This window comes from Ambystoma mexicanum, chromosome 8 (genome assembly GCF_040938575.1).
Source record: "Ambystoma mexicanum isolate Mex_15411 chromosome 8, UKY_AmexF1_1, whole genome shotgun sequence".
Classification (NCBI taxonomy): Eukaryota; Metazoa; Chordata; class Amphibia; order Caudata; family Ambystomatidae; genus Ambystoma; species Ambystoma mexicanum.
The window spans coordinates 432,761,021-432,783,108 of record NC_090929.1 but is presented as its reverse complement, the minus strand read 5'-3'; the positions used below and the strand labels follow the sequence as shown (position 1 = coordinate 432,783,108).

The 22,088-nt window shown below is 47.4% G+C and overlaps 1 protein-coding gene across 1 annotated transcript in view; it reads left to right on the top strand.

Annotated features, from left to right (window-relative positions):
* Positions 1–22,088, top strand: part of PEX14 (peroxisomal biogenesis factor 14) — a 980,210-nt gene that overhangs the window by 464,147 nt on the left and 493,975 nt on the right. Inside the window, exon 3 of the mRNA XM_069609962.1 lies at positions 8,696–8,780. Coding sequence (XP_069466063.1) covers positions 8,696–8,780 — 85 coding nt within the window. The remainder of the gene's footprint in view (positions 1–8,695; positions 8,781–22,088) is intronic.

Below are 22,088 nucleotides of genomic sequence, written 5' to 3'. Positions count from 1 at the left end.
TGCGAGCGGGATGCCCGAAAACCTACCCAATTCCGACTTTACCAGTGCTACGATGGTAACGGTATTGACGTTTTTAAAAGATATATATGTATACATTTCCATGCTAATATTGAAGGTGGAGGTGGCTGATATTCAGGAGTGGTTCAAATCACTAGTGTACATTTGTTCTGATGTCTTAAGGATCAATTCTGACCCTTTTCTACAGTATACGTCTAGGGTGGGCCTCGATGCCTGTCTTTTCACCCCTTGCAGTGTTCCCATTCCAAGGTTATTTTCCCAGCATTGGAGAGAAATACATGCGCTTCCCTTCTCTACAGTGAAAAAACGTTAAGACACTTTTCGGACCATGTTACATGTTTTGCCTCCACATCTGGGGTTAAGATAAACATTTGCGGATTTTAATTTTGAAAATCAAATTTGCGGTATCCGTGTCGTTATTCCACTGAAATACCGCCTGAGGGATCCTGCAAACTTGCAATGGGCGGGCTGCATTTGGCAGATACTGCCTGTGTTACGGTTACCTTCAGCATCGTAGTGAAGTACAAAGTTGATTTCACAGGATGCTTTTTACATCCCAAATAGATTTTAAATACACCAATGTCTCCAAAAGGCGCACCTATGCACGGCTCAGTTTGTCCGAAAAAATCACAAATCACTATTTGCAAACGTTAGGCCCCTTTTGTGCTGCCACTCCTGCCGTGAATGTCCCAGTCCGACCCTGAGCAAGCTATGCAGGGTGTCGTGTGGGTGATGGGTCGGACAGCAGCATTAAATCATTCTTTGGCGAAGTAGCGCCTCGAGATCTGTGCGCCTTAGTTTCTGCCTCTGCGTTCAAGTCCTGGGGCTCTTTCTGAGACTATATCCCACATGCACCCAGCACACACTGTCCGGTCCTGGCGCCAGTGCGTCGTCGTCTGTGACCGCCTTGGGGTGGGTGGGGGGTGGGGGGGGGGGGGTGCACAAGCCGGCTGCGTAACCAGGACACCGGTTCGAATTGAAGTCAAGATTCCGCAAAGAGAACGGGACCGAGAAAGCAATGTTAGTACATCGGGAAAGCCGACCACGCCTGACCCGCCTGACAGTGCAGCATGCCATAAGTGGATGCCGAAAACGGGGGCACTAAGCCGGGGCGCCCACCGTCCTCATGAGAGGTCAAGAAAGGGCTGTCAGCTGTGGGGTGCGAGTGCGGACATGACGATGTAATACAGTGGCGAGCGGGCAGCGCGCCACAGGAGCAGCCGCGAGTGTGCAATTGTCTTTACAGGACCACCTTTCGGCGGCGGTTCCACGTCTTCAGGTCCCCGGCCAGGCTGGACCGAGGCACAGCCCCTCCCTGCACACTTCCCCTCCCTCGGCTGGCGCCGCTCCGGAAGCGTAGGTGCAGGCCTGGTGCTGCATGAGCACTCAGCGCTCTCCTCTGCATTCCATCAAATTTAAAAGAAGGGGGGAAAAACGCATCTCTCCTTTCTTAAAATCCATTAATCAAGGCTGGTGTAGGCAAAACGGATCCATGGGACAATGCAATAAACATGAATTATCTCTTCGCCAACAGCGATAATGGCAGCGCACTACATCAGAGCAGGTGTAGGTCAAATGATTACTTATTACACCTGTGGTGGGTCTGATTCAATTGGCAAAATCATCTTTAATAGGTTAAAAGGCTGAGCTCGTCAGGCTGTTCTTAGAGTGGCTGCAAAGAGCTGATGATGGAGGAAACTGTCATTGGTAATTCATTTAAGGGTAAAACCGGGAGGGGGAGAGTGGTGCTGGCGATGGAGAGGGGTGGGGGTTCGCTTACGAGCAGGCAGCTCTCACAGTCAGGTAGAAAGGGAACGCCCTTGAAATGAGCAAAGTGTATGAATTGGGTAGAGTTGGAACTGCAAGCAAAGCGGGCCAGATTGGCGTCCTGGGGAAACGGGTGTGGATAATAATCAACTACTTGCCTAACCTCAACTGCACTCGCCTCTTCTCTCTTTTTACCCACTTGCCACATCGCTGTCATTCAAACTCCAGATGGCACCGCCCATACATCCGATCAGGACGCGGTTAATCAACATGACGCCCCAACCTCTACCTTTACCCTGTCCAGAAGGCGGACAAGTGGCCCATGGCAACACTGCTCTACAAAAAATGTTAATAATCTTGTCCCAGTGGCCTTTGTTTTGCCCTGAGGTTGCTGGTATTACCCAAACATCTCGAGAAAAAAAAACGTATTGTAGATTTGACCGAATTTTAGCTATACGAAAATTTAGTAAAGCCGGAAATTTCTATGAAATTCACCATAAGGTACCACTGTAGTGAGTAAAGGTTGCGCGGGTGTCGCCTCACCCTTGTTGTCTACAATGGTACCTGGGGTTGCCGGGTTGTCTCCTGCTCCATGTACAATAAAGTTGTACAACAAAAAATGGACCCTGCGTGCCGCTTCCCAGCCACATAAGTGAAGGGAACCAGCGTTGCTTGGAGATGGGGGGGAGTCGGCTGCACACAACAAGGTGTGCCGCCAACAGATAAGATGGGGCGGATGGGGGTGCGGTAGGGGAACGTGCCTGAAATCATGCGTGATTTTAGTGCAGCACGCATTTCGATTTCAGCATTTTTTTGCGATGCAAGGAAATCACGTTGCTCACATGTCCCGGGTATTTCCTGAGGGTACACATGTGACCTTGTTTTGTCTTGAGCATGTGCCAGTGGTGCTGGATTTCCCTGAGCTCACACGTCTCTATTCTTTGCTAACCTCCTAGAAGGGGCCCTGCGCTGCCTTCACTTGCACCATGTTCTGCCCTAACCATAGATCAGTTGTAAGGTCTCATCTGAGCTTGTACAAGTGGCTCTGGCTTACCTTGGAATTGCACCTTTGGCCCTCTCCCAACTGGTTATATGTGCTTCAGATGTCTCCTCACTTCTTGGTCACCGCTCCTCCCATCACAGCTTGCTCGCTTCCCTATCCGTTCCCTCTCTCACCGGCTGCCTCTCTGATCTCTTCATCATTTCTCCCATCGCATGTGCTGGAAATGGAATGGCAGTTATTTACTCTGGGACCGCAACTGGGCAGTTTCTAGACAATATTGTGCCCGGGGCGAAACGCCATTCTGGTGCTCTCTCCCCACCCCCCTGCTACTACTCTGCACGCTCCCCAATATCATTAAATAATTACAATTTTAAAACTGTACACAACAATATTTTAAACGGGAATTCATTTCCTGCCTGAATGAAGGACACTTTTCTGGATGTTGTTGCCGCAAAAGCGTCTATAGCTCACAGTAATCAATTTTTCCAACAATTTTGCTCTCAGTTGCAAGTGTGGCAAGAGGCAATTTCTCTTTTGCGTTGGTGAACATACCGCCCAGAGGCCATTCCTAATGCTCGGTGGAACAATGGAAGAAGGATGTGAAACATGGAAATAGTTAGCTGGTGGTGGTGGTGAAAAAGGAGGCAGTTCCCACCTATATTAAGTAAGGCTAGCTAAGAGTTCCTTGAAGCTGCTTCAAAGCGCAGTAGGGGGATGCATGCCAGAGAAGTAGGTATGCTATGAGATGAAGCAGCAACGTTGCCATAGGATCTGCGTGCCTAGACAAACTATAACAATACCCGCCAAATGGTGTGAGTGCATGAGCATCTAATGGGAAAATCTAGTATATGGTAAGAGTATCTGAGTAGAAGATTGCAATATCTAGAAAACGCCATAAATAGCTAGGCCTGTGATGGCAATAGCTGCCTAATGGTGCGAGTTTCTGCACCTATAATGTTAACTTTTGGCAAAAAGTTGCACGCTCGATGATTATATCATGTGCAACGTGCTTGTTTTTTGAATGGGGCAATGCTTCCAACAAGTTCGAAACCCTGGAGATACCGACTAGGCCCTTCTTGATTCTGAGGCTGATGAATTGAGAACCATCAGTGTGTATTGACAACACTGATTAATACAGAGCTTAGAAGTTGTCCAAGCTCTATAGGAATCACCAAATTATAATGATCTGATTCAAGTACAATGCCAACATATTGAAATGCCTAAAATAGTGTGCTGTTGTCTGATGCCAAAACTGGCCATTTGTGTGAATACCTGGCAGAAATGTGAGCTCCTTAATGTATGATGACAATAACTGTGATTTTTTTTGTTTTGTTTTGTTAACATATCCTCACAAAACCTGTCAAATGATGGTAACTAGACATGCAATGATAGCTCTAGGCAATCAGGAATGTACATGCGATCTCAATGCCTACAGTAGCAAGAAAGAAAAGATTTTTACTGCACACGTCAAAACTGTTGGCTTTGTTATTTATTGTTGCTACAATAAATATATTTTCTCACAGTAAATGACTCTCTCTCACACACGCACACGCCCACAGTAATCTTCAGATCAATCCCCTCCGCTTCAAATGTCCATTTTCCAACTACTGCTTAAAGGGCAGTAACAAAGAATGGGAAACAATATAGCTTCCCCCCCCCCCCAAACCCCCTACGTACTCAAACTGTTCTTGCCTCCCAGTAAAGAATATAGTTTGGCAAGGTGACACCAGGTAACCTGAATACTTGTTTTTAGTCCTGGGCTTTCATGTAACATATCAACGCATTCTGAGAATTGCAGTCTTTTGTGTTAACTGGACTAACATACCAGAAAACAATGAATTTCAAAATAAACCCCATTGATGTTCAGATGACATGAAGTCACTTATTTGATTGCTCTAAAACACACCTTATACAAGAAAATGTGCCCAATCACCTGCTAAAAGACCATAAATAAATGTCAATTCCTCCCCTCTTCATATTATTCCTTCCTTTGGCCATTTACTTTGCTTCACCACTCCTGCCCCCAGAACCGCCTGCCTATTCCTGCAGGCTATCTCTAGCCCTTAAGATGAAGCCAGCAAAAAAAGGAAACTTTTCAGTTCACCATAAACGCACAATCCTCCATGAAATCATACCAATGTTATGCACACATTATCACACGGTTTAAGCATGATTTGTTTCACAAAAGGATGCTAATTTGATAGATGGGAGCCTTCCTAAAAAACCTCTCGGCAGAGTATCAAGCCATTGGCTGCATCATGGGAGATAGATGGATGTGAGCAGGGCAGGATTTTGTCCCCTGTCTCTGTACATTTAGTGCTCAACAGTGTTAAATCTGATTGCTTCCTACATTCCCAGGAGGGTGATTAACAGGCTGCCGGCAGCGTCCCTCACCACCAACTGGCCTTGGGCCATCACCCAGTTTGCCCACCCCTAGATTCGACCTGGATCCTAATAGCGACATTCTGGGGGCACTCGGAGGATTTTTCTCAGCCCTCCAGCCTAGATAAGAATTTGCCTTTCAGGAGATTAATCGTGAACACCTGGAAAATAACCAAAGGAAAAAGGAGCATTTCCGATAATGTTGCAAGCAAAGTATAAAATGTTCACACCTTTTAAACCTTAGAAGCTGTACTTAAATATTTTCTGCAGAGTACAATTCTGCAAGCAATTTCACAGGTATCCTGACCAGACATTAAAGCGCAAGGCATAAAATAAGCAGTGTCGCATAACAATTGCTATGCAATTCTGTAGGTTTGCTAATTAAATTGCAGCTTGTGTAGCACAGCTAGCTATTTAAATTACTCTGCTCAATGAAACAGTAGCTCACCCTTAATAACTCGCTTGCCCGCAGGGCTCTCTTTTCTCTGTTCGCTGCAAGTTCAAAGAGGCTAATGGAGAGAGAGTGAGTGCAGCAGCAGTGATCGCCTCTACTCTTAAAAGTGCGAAAGGATGAGTGGGAGGGCAAGGCAAGAGAAGTTATTTTTCAAATAATTGCAAACCAGCAGTAATCGGGATGATACTTTTATTAAGCTAACTATATGCTGTTCGACAAAGACCAGTTCTTTAAAAGACAGCCCTGCAATTCCATTCCAAACATTTAAGTTGTTACATAAAGCACATTAACAATATTTCCACTGTAAAACACTGAATTGTCTGTTTTTTTAGTGAAAGCTAGGTTAGTATATCTAAATCATAGCGTTGACTAGATTTCATTTTGTTGGGGAAGGTTTTTCATATGGACAAGTGAACACTTTTGAAAATGTACATGGTCAAATGATTTTGGTGGCAATCCTAGTTCTGTGACCTGCTGGTTGCAGACATCTGTGCAACAGGTCCTCAACCCATGAGCTGATCCCAAACTCCTTGCCATTCTATTGTATCACCTGGCTGCCTTATAACAGCTACTCTGAAAGTAAGCTGGCTGCAAACTTACAATATTCCACCAAATTTGCTCAGTTCTCTGCCTACTATGCTCGCCACTCTGCTTAGTCTCTTACTTTCTTCCTTCTTACATAATGAATGCACACAGCAAACTAGATGTTTGCACAAAGTAGTGATAAAATAGTTCCATCCAGTTTGTACATCATCAGATCTGCAATAGCATACACTGTAGTGAGCCTCCAGAGCCTGCTTTGCTGTTTGTTTGGATTATATATTAGCACCTGTGGTAGAGAGTGGTCCAATCCAGAACCAGGGAACGCAAGTGGAATCTGCAAGTAGCCGCCCGCATTTCATGCAGGGCTGCTGCTCCTCTGCCCTGCTTTCACCCTGTCCCTGGAGGCGGTGCTCCTGGACAAGTCTCCACTGGAGTGCCAAACCTCAACCGCCCACAGCACCCCCTCGCCTCCTGCTGCCCATTCAGCTGCTCACCTCTAGGTCCTGGAAATAATTATTTCCCATTGCAAACATATGTGTAATTTCTTTTTTTTAGGGAAGCATGCATTGGGCAAAGCCTGGGTCTCTTAACAAGGAACAAAAAATGATTAGCTCCTCAGATGGTAGCTCTGAGTGGTAATAGTGCTAAATACGGCTTTCATGGGTGCACAGGGCTGGAATGGCCCTGCCCTTCCCCGAAAGTGCTATTTAACGCTATATTGAAAACAGTTGATATCAATGATAGGCAAAGGCCATCTTTCCCACCTGAAGTTGACCATTACACTGCCTGCGACAACACTATACTACGTACTTAGTCTCAGGCTATGACTTTCCTTTAACATTGATTTTTGAAACTTATGAACTTCTCATTGAATAGCGAATGATGGATCAAGCCTAAAATATACGTGACACTGCCCTGTGCCACACCAACTTCACAGAGCCTTGCACTGAAAATTAGTTTGAGCCTTTTTATCATATCTATTTGTGTCTAATCATGCATTTAACCTTTTAATTTTACAGACACACATCTCACTAATGTCTTCAGCGGTACACACAAATGCAGTATTGTTGCTCATTTAATGTCTTTGGTACAAATAACTTCTGGTGACATTATACATATTAGTAAAAAATCGCTAATCAAAAAAGTTTGTTTACCAATCAAAAGTTTAATTAGCTAACTGTGCTAATCAATTTTTGAAAACTCATTTATGCCTTCAAGTGGTCTTGTGCTCGTGTCCTCAACCTGGTCGTAACAACATGGGTTTGAATCCCATTTTAGGCAACGTTTAATGCAGAACAAAAACACTAAAAATGCAGGAAAGGTGCAAATGGATTACCTAAATCAGAGATCCAAGGAGATATTTTTTGCTAGGTCCTGGAAAATCCGGGCCATTGACCAGCAGCACAGCCCATCACCCCAAATCTACTCATCTCTACCTATCATCTATTTGATCATTATTCAATTCCCCTGTGGTTCTGCTGATCTTATGCTATAGGAATCCTACACCATTTCCTCTTCATTTCTGTTCTCTGTGTTAATCTCTCTCTCTCGTCTTCCCACTCTCCCTCATATCTCGTCTTTATCCTCCTTTCAGCCCTCCTCTGTTTTTCATATTTTCTCTCCTTTTCCCATTGCTGTTCTTCTCAACTCTTTCCTATTCTCCCTCTACTCTCTTCTTAAGAATTCCTTCCTATTTTCCTTCATCTGTTTTCAATAGCTCTTCCTATTCTCCCTCCTTTCTATTTCTTTCCTATTCTCCCTCTACTCTCTTCTTAAGAATTCCTTCCTATTTTCCTTCATCTGTTTTCAATAGCTCTTCCTATTCTCCCTCCTTTCTATTTATCATAGCCCTTCCTGTTCTCGATCTAAAGTTCTTCATACATCTCCTATTGGCCTTATGTTCATTATAACCCTTCCCATTTGCCCTTCTCTGAACGACTTAACGCTCCCCTATCCTCCTCCCTGTTTGTTCATTGTAGTTCCTCCTATTCTCTCACCTCATTCTTCATAGCATTCCATATTATCCGACCCTCCCTTTCTATTCATCATAGCTCTTTGCATTCCCTTTTCTCCTCATAGCCCTTCCTGTTATGCCTTCTCTCTGCTCTTCATAGTTAATTCTCCCTCCTCTTCATCATCTCTGCTTCCTCTTTATTGCTCTTATTTTCACTCTTCTGTGTCCATCTTAGCTTTTTCTGTATGTCCTCCCTTCTGTCCTTCGTCTCGGTTTCACATCTTAGTATCCCCCATTCTCCCTCGTTTCTTTTCATCTCCCCACTAACTGTTCTTCTGCCCTTGCCCCCATCTCTTCCTCCTCTCTGGTCATCTCTACTCTGTTTCTCATTCGTCTTTCTCACCCTTTCTCCCTTCGTCTAGAAGCCTCGTCTTGAAAATGCCCCTTTCCCTGGAGGTTCTCTCACTAAAAGTCTTCATGATGGCACAGTGGACTGAGGCAGCCAAAGTGATAGCACAGTGGTATTGGAACTTCTGAGCAGTCACGTTATCATTCTTCATCTTTCTCTGAACAGATTTCCACAGCTGTGAAGTTTCTTCAGAATCCCAGAGTCCGCCAGAGCCCGATCGCAACACGGAAGGTGTTTCTCAAAAAGAAAGGTGAGTGATGCACCCCCATTGGGCACCTTATGAAAGCACACTCGCTGTAACTGATCCACAGGCCTGTGAAGCCACCCTCTGTCCTCTCCAAGGGCAAGGCATGCCAGTCTTCTCAGCCACTGGCCTCAACTGCTGGAACACACTCGAGGAGTGATGCACAAACTCCACACACGTAGGCGGTGCTCATTCCCATCGGCCTCCGCGATGTAGTGCACCGGAAATCCTTTGCCATGACGGTAGGTACCGATGGGGTCCGACCTACACTGCTGCCCTCCACCACTCGACAATATGGCCTGCAAAGGATGGGTGATGGCCTCCTTTGCCTGTGTTGTATGTAGAGAGCTTTGGTGAAAGAGCTTTATAAATGTACATGGAAGGAGACTACATGACGCAGACCTGGGTGGATGGCCATTCCTACGTTCTTAATAATGGTGTTTTTAGAAACGCCTCCTGCCCGTGTAGTGTCAACCACTCAGAAGTCTCCCGCTGCCCGCAAGCTGGAATGTGCTGAATGGGATGGGTGTCCAGATAGCCTTATGCATGGACACATACACACACGGGGTGTCTCCGGATGCCTGCGTGCATGTTCAGTCATTGATGAAGAGGTTCTACAGCTGCACACTTAGTCAGTTGCTGATGGGGGAACTGTTTAGCAGTCTTCTGCATACTGGGTCAGGTAATCATGTGCAGGTTTTTTACCCCACAGAATGCAGCGTCAAGTGATGATTGAGTAGGTATCCAGTGGCTTGGATGCAGCGCCAACGACTGATACAGAGTGTATTCTGCAGCCTGCCTGCAGGGTAGGGTGGCCAGAATCTCAGGTTGCCTGAATACATGCCAAGGGAGCTGCTGATGGGGAGGTTGTTCAGCTGCCTTTATGTGTGGCACTCAACTAACAGTAAAGGGTCTCCAGCAGGCTACATGCACTGGAAGGACCAACATCTGCCTGAATGTGCGGTCAAACAGTGACAGGAAGGGACCACAACTGACTGCATTTGTGGCTCACCGGTCTTTAGAAGGGGTCCCTAGCTGCCTGCTGGCACCCACTGATGGGAAGGTGGCTGGCTGTACCGACTCTCACCTCCCTGCATTCAGGGTCAGTCAATGATTGGAAGGGTCTCTAGCTGCCTGCAGAGTTGGAGCATGATGGGGAAAGTCGCCTACTGCCCACTTCGAGTTGGACGCTGATGATACCGGCTCCATCTGCCTGTGTGCAGGTTCAGACATTCATGAGGTGTGAGGAATTCGACCATCCGCACAGGGAGTGTGCACCCGCCTGGGCTTTTTTGAAGTTTTGTAGTGAAATTGAATGGTGGGAGATTAACCTTCAGACAATGTGTGGGGCTAATCCGCACACAATTTCCTATGCTCGCTGCTCAACAAATACATAGTCACGTGTACAGTAGGTGGACACAGTTTACAGGCGCAGTCCTCCTGTCATGTTCTGCTGGAATATGACAGCCACGGTACATCAAAGCATCTCAAGGAGGGGGAAGGCAAAACCGTCCTCCTGCCATGGCCAGCCTCATTAACTGCTGGTGGCGGTGCATACTGATGAGAAGTTAATCGAAGCAGGCCTGCTAGAGGCCTAGTCGGAGATCTGACGAAGGGGACAGGAAACGCCACACTTTTTTGTTATGCATCTATGTCAACCTGAAGTCAGCTCCTGCCCCTTAGTATAAAGGGCAGTGAACTGTCATGTCTGGGACAACAGTTTACAGTAGGCAACCCCCGCAGTGCGGCCCCCTTTGAGAGGGTAGAAGTATGTGATCTGATAGTGCCAAAACATCTGTTCTCGCCACAACTTCAAGGGAGACCTGTGCTTTGATCAGGAACCACAGAGAGCTCAATTAAGCAGAGAGACCCTTTAATCCAAAACATACAGGAAGATCGGTGGGAATTAGTAGTATAGGTGTTCACCCCTTCACCTTTCCTGTTGCAAAACACTCTGGTTATGACCTCAGGCATAACCAGATTGTTGGTGGGGACCCAGGATTGGTTAATTAAGGTAGGCATACCCTGCACCAATCACTTGGGCACATTTGGCTTTAAAAGAGGGCTGAGGCCCTCTCTTAGTAGATCATCTGAAGACTTTGCAAGGAGTAACAAGGACTCATTTGGACCCTGGCTGAAGGTACAGTCTGCCTTACCGTTTCCGCCAGTGAAGGAAGAACAGGAAATTCATGAGGGAAGCAAGATCCCTCCCTTAAACATCTCCCAGGGAATAGAGGGGGATACTGAATCCAGAGGACCCACCAAACAGCTCCAGAACCGTCACCCACCCAGCACACAGCGTGCCCTGCAAGCAAGCTTCCTAGATGGGAAGTGCCAGAGTGTCTCTGAACCAAACCAAGACAAGGCCATTGCCTGCAACTCTCATCAGCTTTGGGCCATCCACGTAAATGACGACACAAGCCCAGCAAAAGAAGCTAGGAGGAGTGCACTGACAAACATCAACATCCACTATTAAGGAAATTTTCGAGGCAGTCGAGCCCCTAGAGCTGCAGCCGACTGCACCACTGACTGTTGTCCCCACAGTCGCTCACGCCGTCTGAGACGCCTCGACCAGTGCTTCAGACCCGCCTACCAGCACTGAGACAATGATTCCTGAGCCGCCGTGTAGGCCACCCTGCAGCCTTCTGTCCAGCCTCGCTTGCCGAACTGCCTGCCGCCTGATAACCGCAGCTGTCTCCCGTTTTGATCTCTGTCGCAGAAGCTGCCAAGCACCCTGAAGCCGACTAGCGGCTGTCGAGCCCCGAGAACTTCTACAAGCACAAGGTACATTGTGGTTCTGTCCCCTTGCTCCTTCTCTGAAGGCCCCTAGCGATATTTTATGACCCATTGTAGCCTTTGTACGGAAACCAAGTATGCTTGAACTATTGAGATTAATTACTTTACCAACTTAGCCTCTTGTCAGTATCCCGAGTGCATCACTTTTCCTTCTTGAAACTGTCTGTGCTCTGCATTCCTTTACAGAGTGGATTGTATCTTGTAGTGTGCTAGAACTGTCTGTTGTAGTAATAATAAGGTAGATATTTTTATACAACCTTGTCTGCACATTCAGTCCCTTTTATCATTGGGTAAAAATTGTAATTTCGGTGTATTGCAACTAACCAACAATCCACAACCTTGCAGAGATAAGCCTGCCGTTCCGTCGACGTTACCAAAACTGGGCAAGGAGGTTTATCATTTGCTTGTGTTTCCAATCTTTTTGGATCCCTTCTAGTGTGCTAGAGGTGTTGGGCTGATTGACGGTTTAGAAACCGTTTTTCATCCCTGGACCACTGGTGCCCCGGAATTGGATTAGTCATAGGAGGGCCTCGAGTTGCCTACCTGTAGGTGAATGGCCCCAGAGGTTGATGCATTTAGTGGGTGTGGAATCTGGTGGTAGGCTCGTCTTCACGTTTCTTTCTTGTCTTGACGTGACTACCAATTGTATGAACAGGATTGTAACTCACAGTGCTCTATGAAGGAGCAACACGCAGCAATTGCATATATCTAATATTTCCTATAATCTTTGACATGTTACGTTATTTTGCACTTATATAGCGCCTTATATACCATTGGTATGGTCTGAAGGCGCTGGTAGGTTGAACGCCCTTGGGAACCGAAGTTCTGGTCAGTGGAGGGAGAAGAGAGAGTCCAAAGGTGCGTGTGCGCATCTGGTATGTGTGCAGCTGGTGCGAAATTCCTGTGGTAGCTGCTTCCTAGCGGTAGGTGTGGTGGCTGATCGGTCAGGAGTATGTGTTCGATCTGGCCGTAATTATCCAGACTGAGAGTGGCAGCGTTAGGCCTGAGGAGAACGCCTGGCTGGGGGTGCGAGACCAGCAATGATTACTTAGAGTGATGGGGAGTGAGCGGCAGATGTTGATATGAGAACAGTTATGCCGAATGGTGTCATAGTATCTCTGTGTTCTAGTTGAGTGGTGGTGTAAGGAGAGAGTAACCGTGGGGTGTGATATGAGGTATGCTTTTTTAAGGGATCCATGCATTCCAAGGCATAATACGGACGTCTTGCAATTCTGCAATTCGTCCGCTCTCCACACTCCTCTGCTCTCCACACTCCTCCGCTCTCCACACTCCTCCGCTCTACACACTCCTCCGCTCTACACACTCCTCCGCTCTACACACTCATCCGCTCTTCACACTCATCCGCTCTTCACACTCATCCGCTCTTCACACTCATCCGCTCTTCACACTCATCCGCTCTTCGCACTCATCCGCTCTTCACACTCATCCGCTCTTCGCACTCATCCGCTCTTCGCACTCATCCGCATTTCGCACTCATCCGCATTTCGCACTCATCCGCATTTCGCACTCATCCGCATTTCGCACTCATCCGCATTTCGCACTCATCCGCATTTCGCACTCATCTGCATTTCGCACTCATCTGCATTTCGCACTCATCTGCATTTCGCACTCATCTGCATTTCGCACTCATCTGCATTTCGCACTCATCTGCATTTCGCACTCATCTGCATTTCGCACTCATCCGCTCTCCATACACATTCACTCTCTCTGCTCTCCACACTCATCCGCTCTCCAATCTCATCCGCTCTCCAATCTCATCCGCTCTTCACACTCATCCGCTCTTCACACTCATCCGCTCTTCACACTCATCCGCTCCTCACACTCATCTGCATTTCGCGCTCATCGGTATTTCGCACTCGTACACTTCTAATGCAAATGGTCACTGCTTCTAAATGCAGTTGGGTACACTTCTAAATTCAACTTTCTCAGAGAGGCTATTGGGCGCAACTTCTAAATGCAATTGGGTACACTTCTAAATTCCACTTTCTCAGAGAGGCTATTGGGTGCAATTTCTAAATGCAATTGGGTACACTTCTAATGCAAATGGTCACAGCTTCTAAATGCAATTGGGTACACTTCTAAATTCTACTTTCTCAGAGAGGCTATTGGACACAATTTCTAAATGCAATTGGGTACACTTCTAATGCAAATGGTCACAGCTTCTAAATGCAATTGGGTACGCTTCTAAATTCCACTTTCTCAGAGAGGCTATTGGGCGCAACTTCTAAATGCAATTGGGTACGCTTCTAAATTCCACTTTCTCAGAGAGGCTATTGGGTGCAATTTCTAAATGCAATTGGGTACACTTCTAACGCAGATGGTCACAGCTTCTAAATGCAATTGGGTATACTTCTAATGCAAATGGTCACAGCTTCTAAATGCAGTTGGGTACACTTCTAATGTAAATGGTCACACCTTCTAAATGCAATTGGGTATACTTCTAATGCAAATGGTCACAGCTTTTAAATGCAATTGGGTACACTTCTATTGCAAATGGTCACAGCTTCTAAATGCAATTGGGTACGCTTCTAAATTCCACTTTCTCAGAGAGGCTATTGGGTGCAGCTTCTAAATGCAATTGGGTACACTTCTAAATTCCACTTTCTCAGAGAGGCTATTGGGTGCAATTTCTAAATGCAATTGGGTACACTTCTAACGCAGATGGTCACAGCTTCTAAATGCAATTGGGTATACTTCTAATGCAAATGGTCACAGCTTCTAAATGCAGTTGGGTACACTTCTAATGTAAATGGTCACACCTTCTAAATGCAATTGGGTACACTTCTAACGCAGATGGTCACAGCTTCTAAATGCAATTGGGTATACTTCTAATGCAAATGGTCACAGCTTCTAAATGCAGTTGGGTACACTTCTAATGTAAATGGTCACACCTTCTAAATGCAATTGGGTATACTTCTAATGCAAATGGTCACAGCTTTTAAATGCAATTGGGTACACTTCTATTGCAAATGGTCACAGCTTCTAAATGCAATTGGGTACGCTTCTAAATTCCACTTTCTCAGAGAGGCTATTGGGTGCAGCTTCTAAATGCAATTGGGTACACTTCTAAATTCCACTTTCTCAGAGAGGCACTTGGGTACACTTCTAAATTCCACTTTCTCAGAGAGGCAATTGGGTACGTTTCTAAATTCTACTTTTGTGGTGATTTTGGATAGGGTAGTGTGTGTCGCCTAACACTATAGTAGTTTAGGGAAACCGTTTCCAAAAAAGCCAACCCAGCACCTTTAAACAGCCCATAATTTAAACTGGAATACTTTTGAAGTATCTGTAATTATAAACCTAAACAAAGCAACTTTTCAAGCTCTCCCAAGTAGGAGGCTGCCAGTAAAACAGCAATTAATCTTTCTAAAGAGGAGCCGCTTAGTCCACGCTCTTAACACAAGCCATGCCCAGTTAGCGCTGTCTCCTTCTTCCAGAATAACTTAACCACTACCAGCTGCAAAAGAACTGAGCGATTCTTCTTGACCATTTTTCATTTGTCTAGACTCTAGAGTGACCAATCGGAGAGCATGCTTCCTTTAGAAATCCAATCGCCACAAATGCTCAAACACTTTCATGTGGCACGATGTCATGTATCTCTGTTGGTAAGATACCTCATCGAGTTCCATGCTCACTGCAGAGATCGGTGTGGATCCTGCAAGTCACAGTGCCGAATCCTGACATGGCTGACACATTGCGTAATACCAACTGTTATTACAGTGCTTAGAAGCGGGGAGGAGATAGACATGAAGCACTAAACAAAAGCATGTTTTTTTTATATTACACAAACTTTATGTAAAGGTTCCCAGCTATTTCTGTCTTTGTATGTGCCATCCGTACATACTTTTGGGGTGCCTTGTCACAGGCCCTGCACAAAAATGGTGAACTGTGTAGCCTTTGCCCGGGTGCTGCTCTACCTGCACAGCCACTGGTCTCTCCACCTCAGGCCCTGCTCGGTGCTTGGACAAGGCACGCTTTGCGTAGCTGGGATTTGCTCGCTTTTACTTCTTTGTGTGGGGTTTCAAAGAATTATTGAGGCCATACAAATGGGGAAAGGGCGCTATATAAATAACAAATACAATGCAATCAATCAGTGTATCCCCGATGTTTTGACGGCAGTCAGGAGGGACTACGGACGTTTGTGGCATTTCAGTTTCTTTTGTCCAATTGCTAGTTTTGCCTTTGAAGTGTGTCCTCCATGAAGCTTTCGCTCCCCATAGGCCAAAGTACCCGTCATAAAAGCAGGCATGGGATCCACAGCATTGTTCGCTGTGGAGGTCCATTAGATCGACACGTGCCTGCAGCAAGTGGGAACTTTACATCCAGGCCCCTTCAATACTATTCTCTAGGGGCGTCTTTTCGGTTGAGTTGGTGCATGGGTTTTACTTTCCAACTGTTCCTCTGAACGCAGTGACAATGATGGAAATATGAAGCGCACACATACTCATTACCCCTCCAGGGGTGAAGTAAATTCGCTCCCAGGTCCTCTCCATCTGGCAATGTTTGCTTGCCCGAGTTTATAGAACAAGCTGTATCTTCTAATACGGCTGTGGCGGATGAGGTGCATCCTGGCTCCTAAAGTCCTCAAATCCAGACTCTTACCAGATGATTGCATGGACATTCTCAGACGAGGAGAGATCTGTATCCATTGGCTCTCCAGACGTTTGGGACACAACTTCCATCAACCCCGAACCAGCATAGTAAATGGCGAGGGATCATGGGAGTTGTAGAGTCCAAAACATCTGGAGAGCCACAGGTTGCAGACCCCTGCACTAGGGCATGCCAGTCTCTAAAGTTTGTTCATAAACGTGTTGGTTTGTTCATAAACGTTCTTGATACCATCTTCGTGCAACTAGCCAAGCCTGTACTGCAGTGCATCTCTTTGAGAATGCACCTGGCAGGAGAATCCACAAAGTGCCATTCATAGGTACCCTTTTGCAAGTTCTGTCATGCACAATTTCCTTCAAGGACCGAAAAAGTGGTTTCCACTGAGCCTCAGAGTTATCATCTCTAAGGCAATGGATCCATCTTTCTAACCCATTCATAAGCGGGATCTCTAATTGAGTGCCTTACATAGTGGCTATAACTTCTGCTAACAGGTTGAGTAAAATCCAAGACCTTTATTTGATGAGCCTTTTATGTATTTTCACATAGATGAGATAGTCACGCGAAAAAGCCAATCTGTTCTTCTTGCTGTAGGTGGCATTTGCATTCTATCTGACTCTGCCAATCTTTATAACAAAACTGTTGTGCCCAGCAGAGAAGGACCTCGGCATGCTGAGGCTAAGATGATGTTTAAGTATTTTTTTCTACTAATAATGCAGTGTTGAACTTATGCTTGCCCTTATGTTAGGTATGCTATCTAGTGTTAATGGGCAAGCAGTTTACAAGAACGTAATTTCTAGAGGACTTGAGCCTTGCCTAAGGATATGCCACGGAAAGGCAAATAAAGTTGTTACCAAAAGCACACCCTACTTGTGGCAAAAGTGCTACTGCAACACCTTTGGGCCGTGTTACCTCACACTGATGCTCTCAAGAGAGCCGCTTGAAGCTTAACCCATACCTTTTGTAAATGTTACTCTTACGTATTAGATGCTAGAGCTGATACATACGTTGTTTTAGCCTCAACAATTATTTCAGTAGATAAACTATTCTCCATTCTGCTTACCTCTGAAATGAGACCAACGGAACACTGTAGAGCCAGATATAAAGATTAAATTGCCCTTTATTAACTTGATCAGGATGGGTAGGGATAATTCCTATAAGTTCACGGTAAAACACTACAACTGATTGGGGATTTGATATCAAATGTTTTAGGATGGCTTAACTCATGGTAGTTTATCAATTTAACAATGGGAATATGGACCTCCCCCAGTATTCCCTGCTCTCTGGGTTCTAACGCCCAGCTCGGTTCTTGGCACTCTCATACTGCAAGTACTTCTGCCACCTTATTTTAGATTACTTTCCCTGCCTAGATAGCCTCTTTTTACCCTCTAGCTGTGTCTCCTTCCTCGGGTCAGTGTCTCTTGGTTAGTGTCTCAAACGCTTCAGATCGATCTCTTGGCCTGATGCCTTGGTTTTTGAGCTTTAGCCCTTAGCATGTTACTGCATTTGTCTCACAAGCTGTCTCTCCCATTGTCAGAGGTATAGCGCTAAGCATCCTTTTATCATCTTCTCTGTTTTACTCTCTTAATCTTGGCCGGCCTTCGTTTGGGCCTTCTGGTTAGTCCTACTGACCAGTGTTTCCTCCCCATTGCTGCTGGACCTTGTTTGTTCGCCTTCCCTTTCTTCTCTGCCTTCAGGTCTGAAACCAGCCCTATATCACTCAGTGTATGGCACAGAGCGCTTTGGCAGTGCTCCTTATTAATCCCATTGTTCAATAATGGTACTAATTGGTTGTTCCCTATTTTTCAACTCCTTGCAGCACCTGATTTGTTATGCACCCTTCCTACATGCTTTTTCACAGCCGTTTCCTCTTCCCTAATAACATTTATCATCTGGGAACCCTTATTCTCTCTCTGCCGTTAATCTCCCCCTATTATTGGTGCATGCCTGGTGATGGACAAGGTTTCAAAAAGCCCATCTGGTATTGTGAAGTCAGTTGGAAGTAGGAAATTGGCCACACTAGAAATCTGCACTGCATTGTGATATTTGCCGGTTCTGTGCTGGACCACACTGCTTCCCAATTGTGATGGGAATTTTTCCTTTCATTTGTGAGCGCTGTGATGAATCTGATGTCATCACTCCATTCCTAGAGGTAGCCTCTCCTCCTGTGGCCAGGGGACGACAGCCGCTGCCTCATCCTGATACTTGGGGTGGCTATACGAGGGAGTATTCCATGAGGGGAGGCGACCCTCTGGGGGATGGACGGGCATCATGCAATAAGACCTGGTATCCCCACATTCCTTTTAGGGATATCCCCTCCATTCCCCCTTCCTTTTTTTTTTTTTTAAACCAATTTATTAAATATTAACAGAAGAAATCAGTGTAACAAAGAGATACAATAGACAATTATCCATACAATAATAATGAAAAATATATTGAGAAAAAAAAATAATAATAAAATGCATTAAAAAAAAATATATATATATTTAAAACATTCCCCCTTCCTTAATGGCATATCGTGAGAAACCCTCTCAACATCTGGTAAAAGCTGCCAACAGACAATCAACATACTCTTACGTCCCATCCCCTTTCCTCCATACTGTATGGGCGTCCCTTCCAAGGGACGGGAGACAAACATTTTTTCACCAGAAAAAACCTTCTTTCCCTTTTAAATTTAGAGGCGTGCAGGGCACGGCCCAGGGAGCATGCGCTCCCCTGACTCCGCCCTCCGGCGCCACACCTCAGTCCCCTTTTCCGCGTCGACGGGAACGGGCCAAATACACCTGCGCTCCTAGGTTTGGCTTCGGCCATGTAATCCCACGCACGGATACTTCTTCTCTTCATTTTTTTTGGTCTTATCTATCATTCAGGTACTCGGTCCTCAGGCGTCATGCTCCTCCCCGGCGAATGACGACTTCTATAGGGTTCAGCAGGTGTCCGTCCTGCAACGGGCTCTTCCCAACTTCAGACCCCCACGCCCTCTGCCTACGTTGCCTTGGCCCAGACCACGGTTGGCAATCATGTTCGGCGGGTGACTCGCTGTCCTCGAAGGCGCTGAAGAACAGACTAGCCAGGTGGAGGGAGCTCTTCCAGAGGTCGCCTCCAGAGGATCTCAAGAACTTCGTGAAGCATCGAACCAGGCCCAAGGTAGGGCCAATATTTTCCAGCGCACCCCGCAAGGGAGACTCCTTCCCAGGGACCGGCCAGGTCCTTCTACCGGCACGTGCCCCGAGGCTGCTACAGCTACCGGCCTTCAGGTCGAGGGGTCCTCGGATCCTCCCAGGCGCAGTGTCGAGGGACCGGAAGGTTCTTGTACCGGGACTACACCCTAGGGGTTATGCCCTTTTACCGGCACAATGGCCGAGGGGCTATGCCCTAATACCTTTCCTTTGCGTCCATATGGACAGGGTATGCAGCGGCTCCAGCAGCCCCTGCTACCCCGTCAGTACCCCCTGCCACCTCTTTGGCCAGTGATGAGGTGCTCTTCAAGAAGTTTCTCGGCCTCATGAGGTCTCCTCAGATGGGGGTTATCATCAAAGACGCAGTCAGGGAAGTCCTCCCCGCCATGCTAGAGGCACCACAGATGCCTTCATCAGGCCCCCAGGCCCCAGTGCAGCCGCCTCCTCTGGCCCCACAGCCAACGCTGCTACCTCCGCCGCCACCTCAGCCTCCGGCTGCGGTCCCTGTACCCCAGCCTCTGGCACCATCTACCCCTCCTCCTTCACAAGATCCTCCAGATGCAGGATACGGACGACAAGGAGGATCTGAACATACCACCCTCAGCCAGGGCCTTCTATGAATGTCTTGCTGGCTTGGCGCAGTACCTGGGCCTCCCCAACCTGAGGTCAAGCAGCCGGCATAGGGGGTTCTGGCTGAAGTCCTCACAAGACGCCCCTCTTCCAACACAGGGATTGCACTGCAAACCGATGTAGTCTCCCTGGCCAAGAAGGGTTGGCTCAAGCCCCACTCAGTCCAGCCGGTCAACCGATGCCTGGACGCCAAGTACAGGTAGATGGAGGGGGGGATACACCCTTGCTCTCATCCCATCCTCAGCCACACGCCTCAGTGATCGTTGTGGCATCACTATACTCCAAGCCTCAGTCGTCCTCAGCCAATGCAGATGCCATGCTGGCTGCTGCCAACCAGCGGTTATGGCGGGAAATTGCGGACGTCCTCCCGGAACTCCCCACCCAATGCCAATCATGCTTTAAGGCGGAGCTAGCGTAAGCCAAGCTCGTGGCTCATGACCTTATGGAATCCACAGTGGCTCATATCGATACCTCAGGCCGTGCCATCTGCATTGCCACGGACATGAGGAGAACAGCCTGGCTGCGGGCAACGAAATTCAACCCTGATGTCCAGGGGCGCATTCTAGATCTACCTTTAGAGGGGTGGGGGGGCTCTTCCACTCCTCTACGGACGAAGAGCTGGACAAAAAGAACAACAGCTCACAAACGGCAAAGTCTTTATCCATTCTTACAAAGACCACGCCCAAATCGTACACCCAATCTCAGCAGCGCTCGGAAAAGGGTTGTACATATGGAGGGTTCCGCGGCTTCCAGAAATGCAGATCCAGGCAGACGGACCGCTCGCCGTCTCAGAACCAGCGCAAGCAACAAAAAGGGGGGCAGGGGAATAAGGGCTTTTTCCAGTCCTCCTCCTCAGCCTCTGAGGGAAAGAAGGCATGACGTGCCCCTTCGGGTCCACATGTCTCCAGTAGGGGTTCAGGCTTGCTCTCCATGCACAATTCTGGCGCCAGAATTTCGCGGACCCCTGGATCCTCTCTGTAGTGTCCATGGGGTAGCGCCTTCCTATCCAGCCACTCCTTCCCTCACTCCCACAGGTTGGGACAGCAACTCTTTTGGCAGAGATCCGGTCGCTCGTAGAGAGCATGGCAGTGGAGGAAGTCCCAGCGAGGCTTTGGCTTCTCTTCCAGGATTTTCGCCCTTCAGAAGAACCAGGCGGGCCTGAGAGTTGTGCTGGACCTTTCCACCCTCAACCTCTCCTTACCCCTGCAAAAATTCAAGATGGTTACGCCAGCTTTTATAGCGGAGACATTGGACAAGGGAGACTGGATGTGCTCACTGGACCTGAATGACGCGTACCTACATGTCCCGATTTGGCAGCCCCATTGTTCTTTCCTATGGGTCAGGATCATGGGCTACCATTTCCAATACAAAGTCCTTCTGTTTGGTCTCAACTTGGCCCCAAGGGTCTTTACCAGACTCATAAATGCTGTAGCGGCCCTCCTCAGAGTGCAGGGCCTCCACATCTACTCAAACCTCGATGACTGGCTCGTCAGGGCTACATCTCTGGAAGCGGTTCACCAGCCTTCCCATGCCCTTATGAACTCACTGCACGACCTGGGCTTCTCGCTCAACCTCAAGAAGTCACAGCTGCTGCCTACGCAGACTCCGACATTCCTGGGTCTCATTTGGGACACGTGCTCCGAGAGGGTTTTCTCGTCAGAAGACAAAATCTCGGCCACCGCCCACTTCTTCAGCAGAGAGGGGACCTCGGCATGGTGGTAGCCGTGCCGCACACGAGACTAAGGAGGAGGAGGATTCAGCTGTACTTTGTGGCCTCGTGGAATCGTGAGCGGGGCTCGCAATCCGAGATGGTCAACATTCCTCCATCTCTCCACTCGGACCTAACTTGGTGGTCCATGGACTGCAACCTACGGACAGGCGAACCCTTTCGGCCGCCCTCTCTGCAGGCCACCATCACCACAGACTCCTCGCTTGAGGGCTGGGGAGCCACCCTGGACGATCTCTCGGTTCACAGCACCTGGACTCGACAGGAGCAGGAATACCACATCAATTGCCTGGAGCTGAACGCCATCTGGCTAGCGCTCAGAGCATTCCTACCACTTCTCAAGGGAAAGGTTGTCCT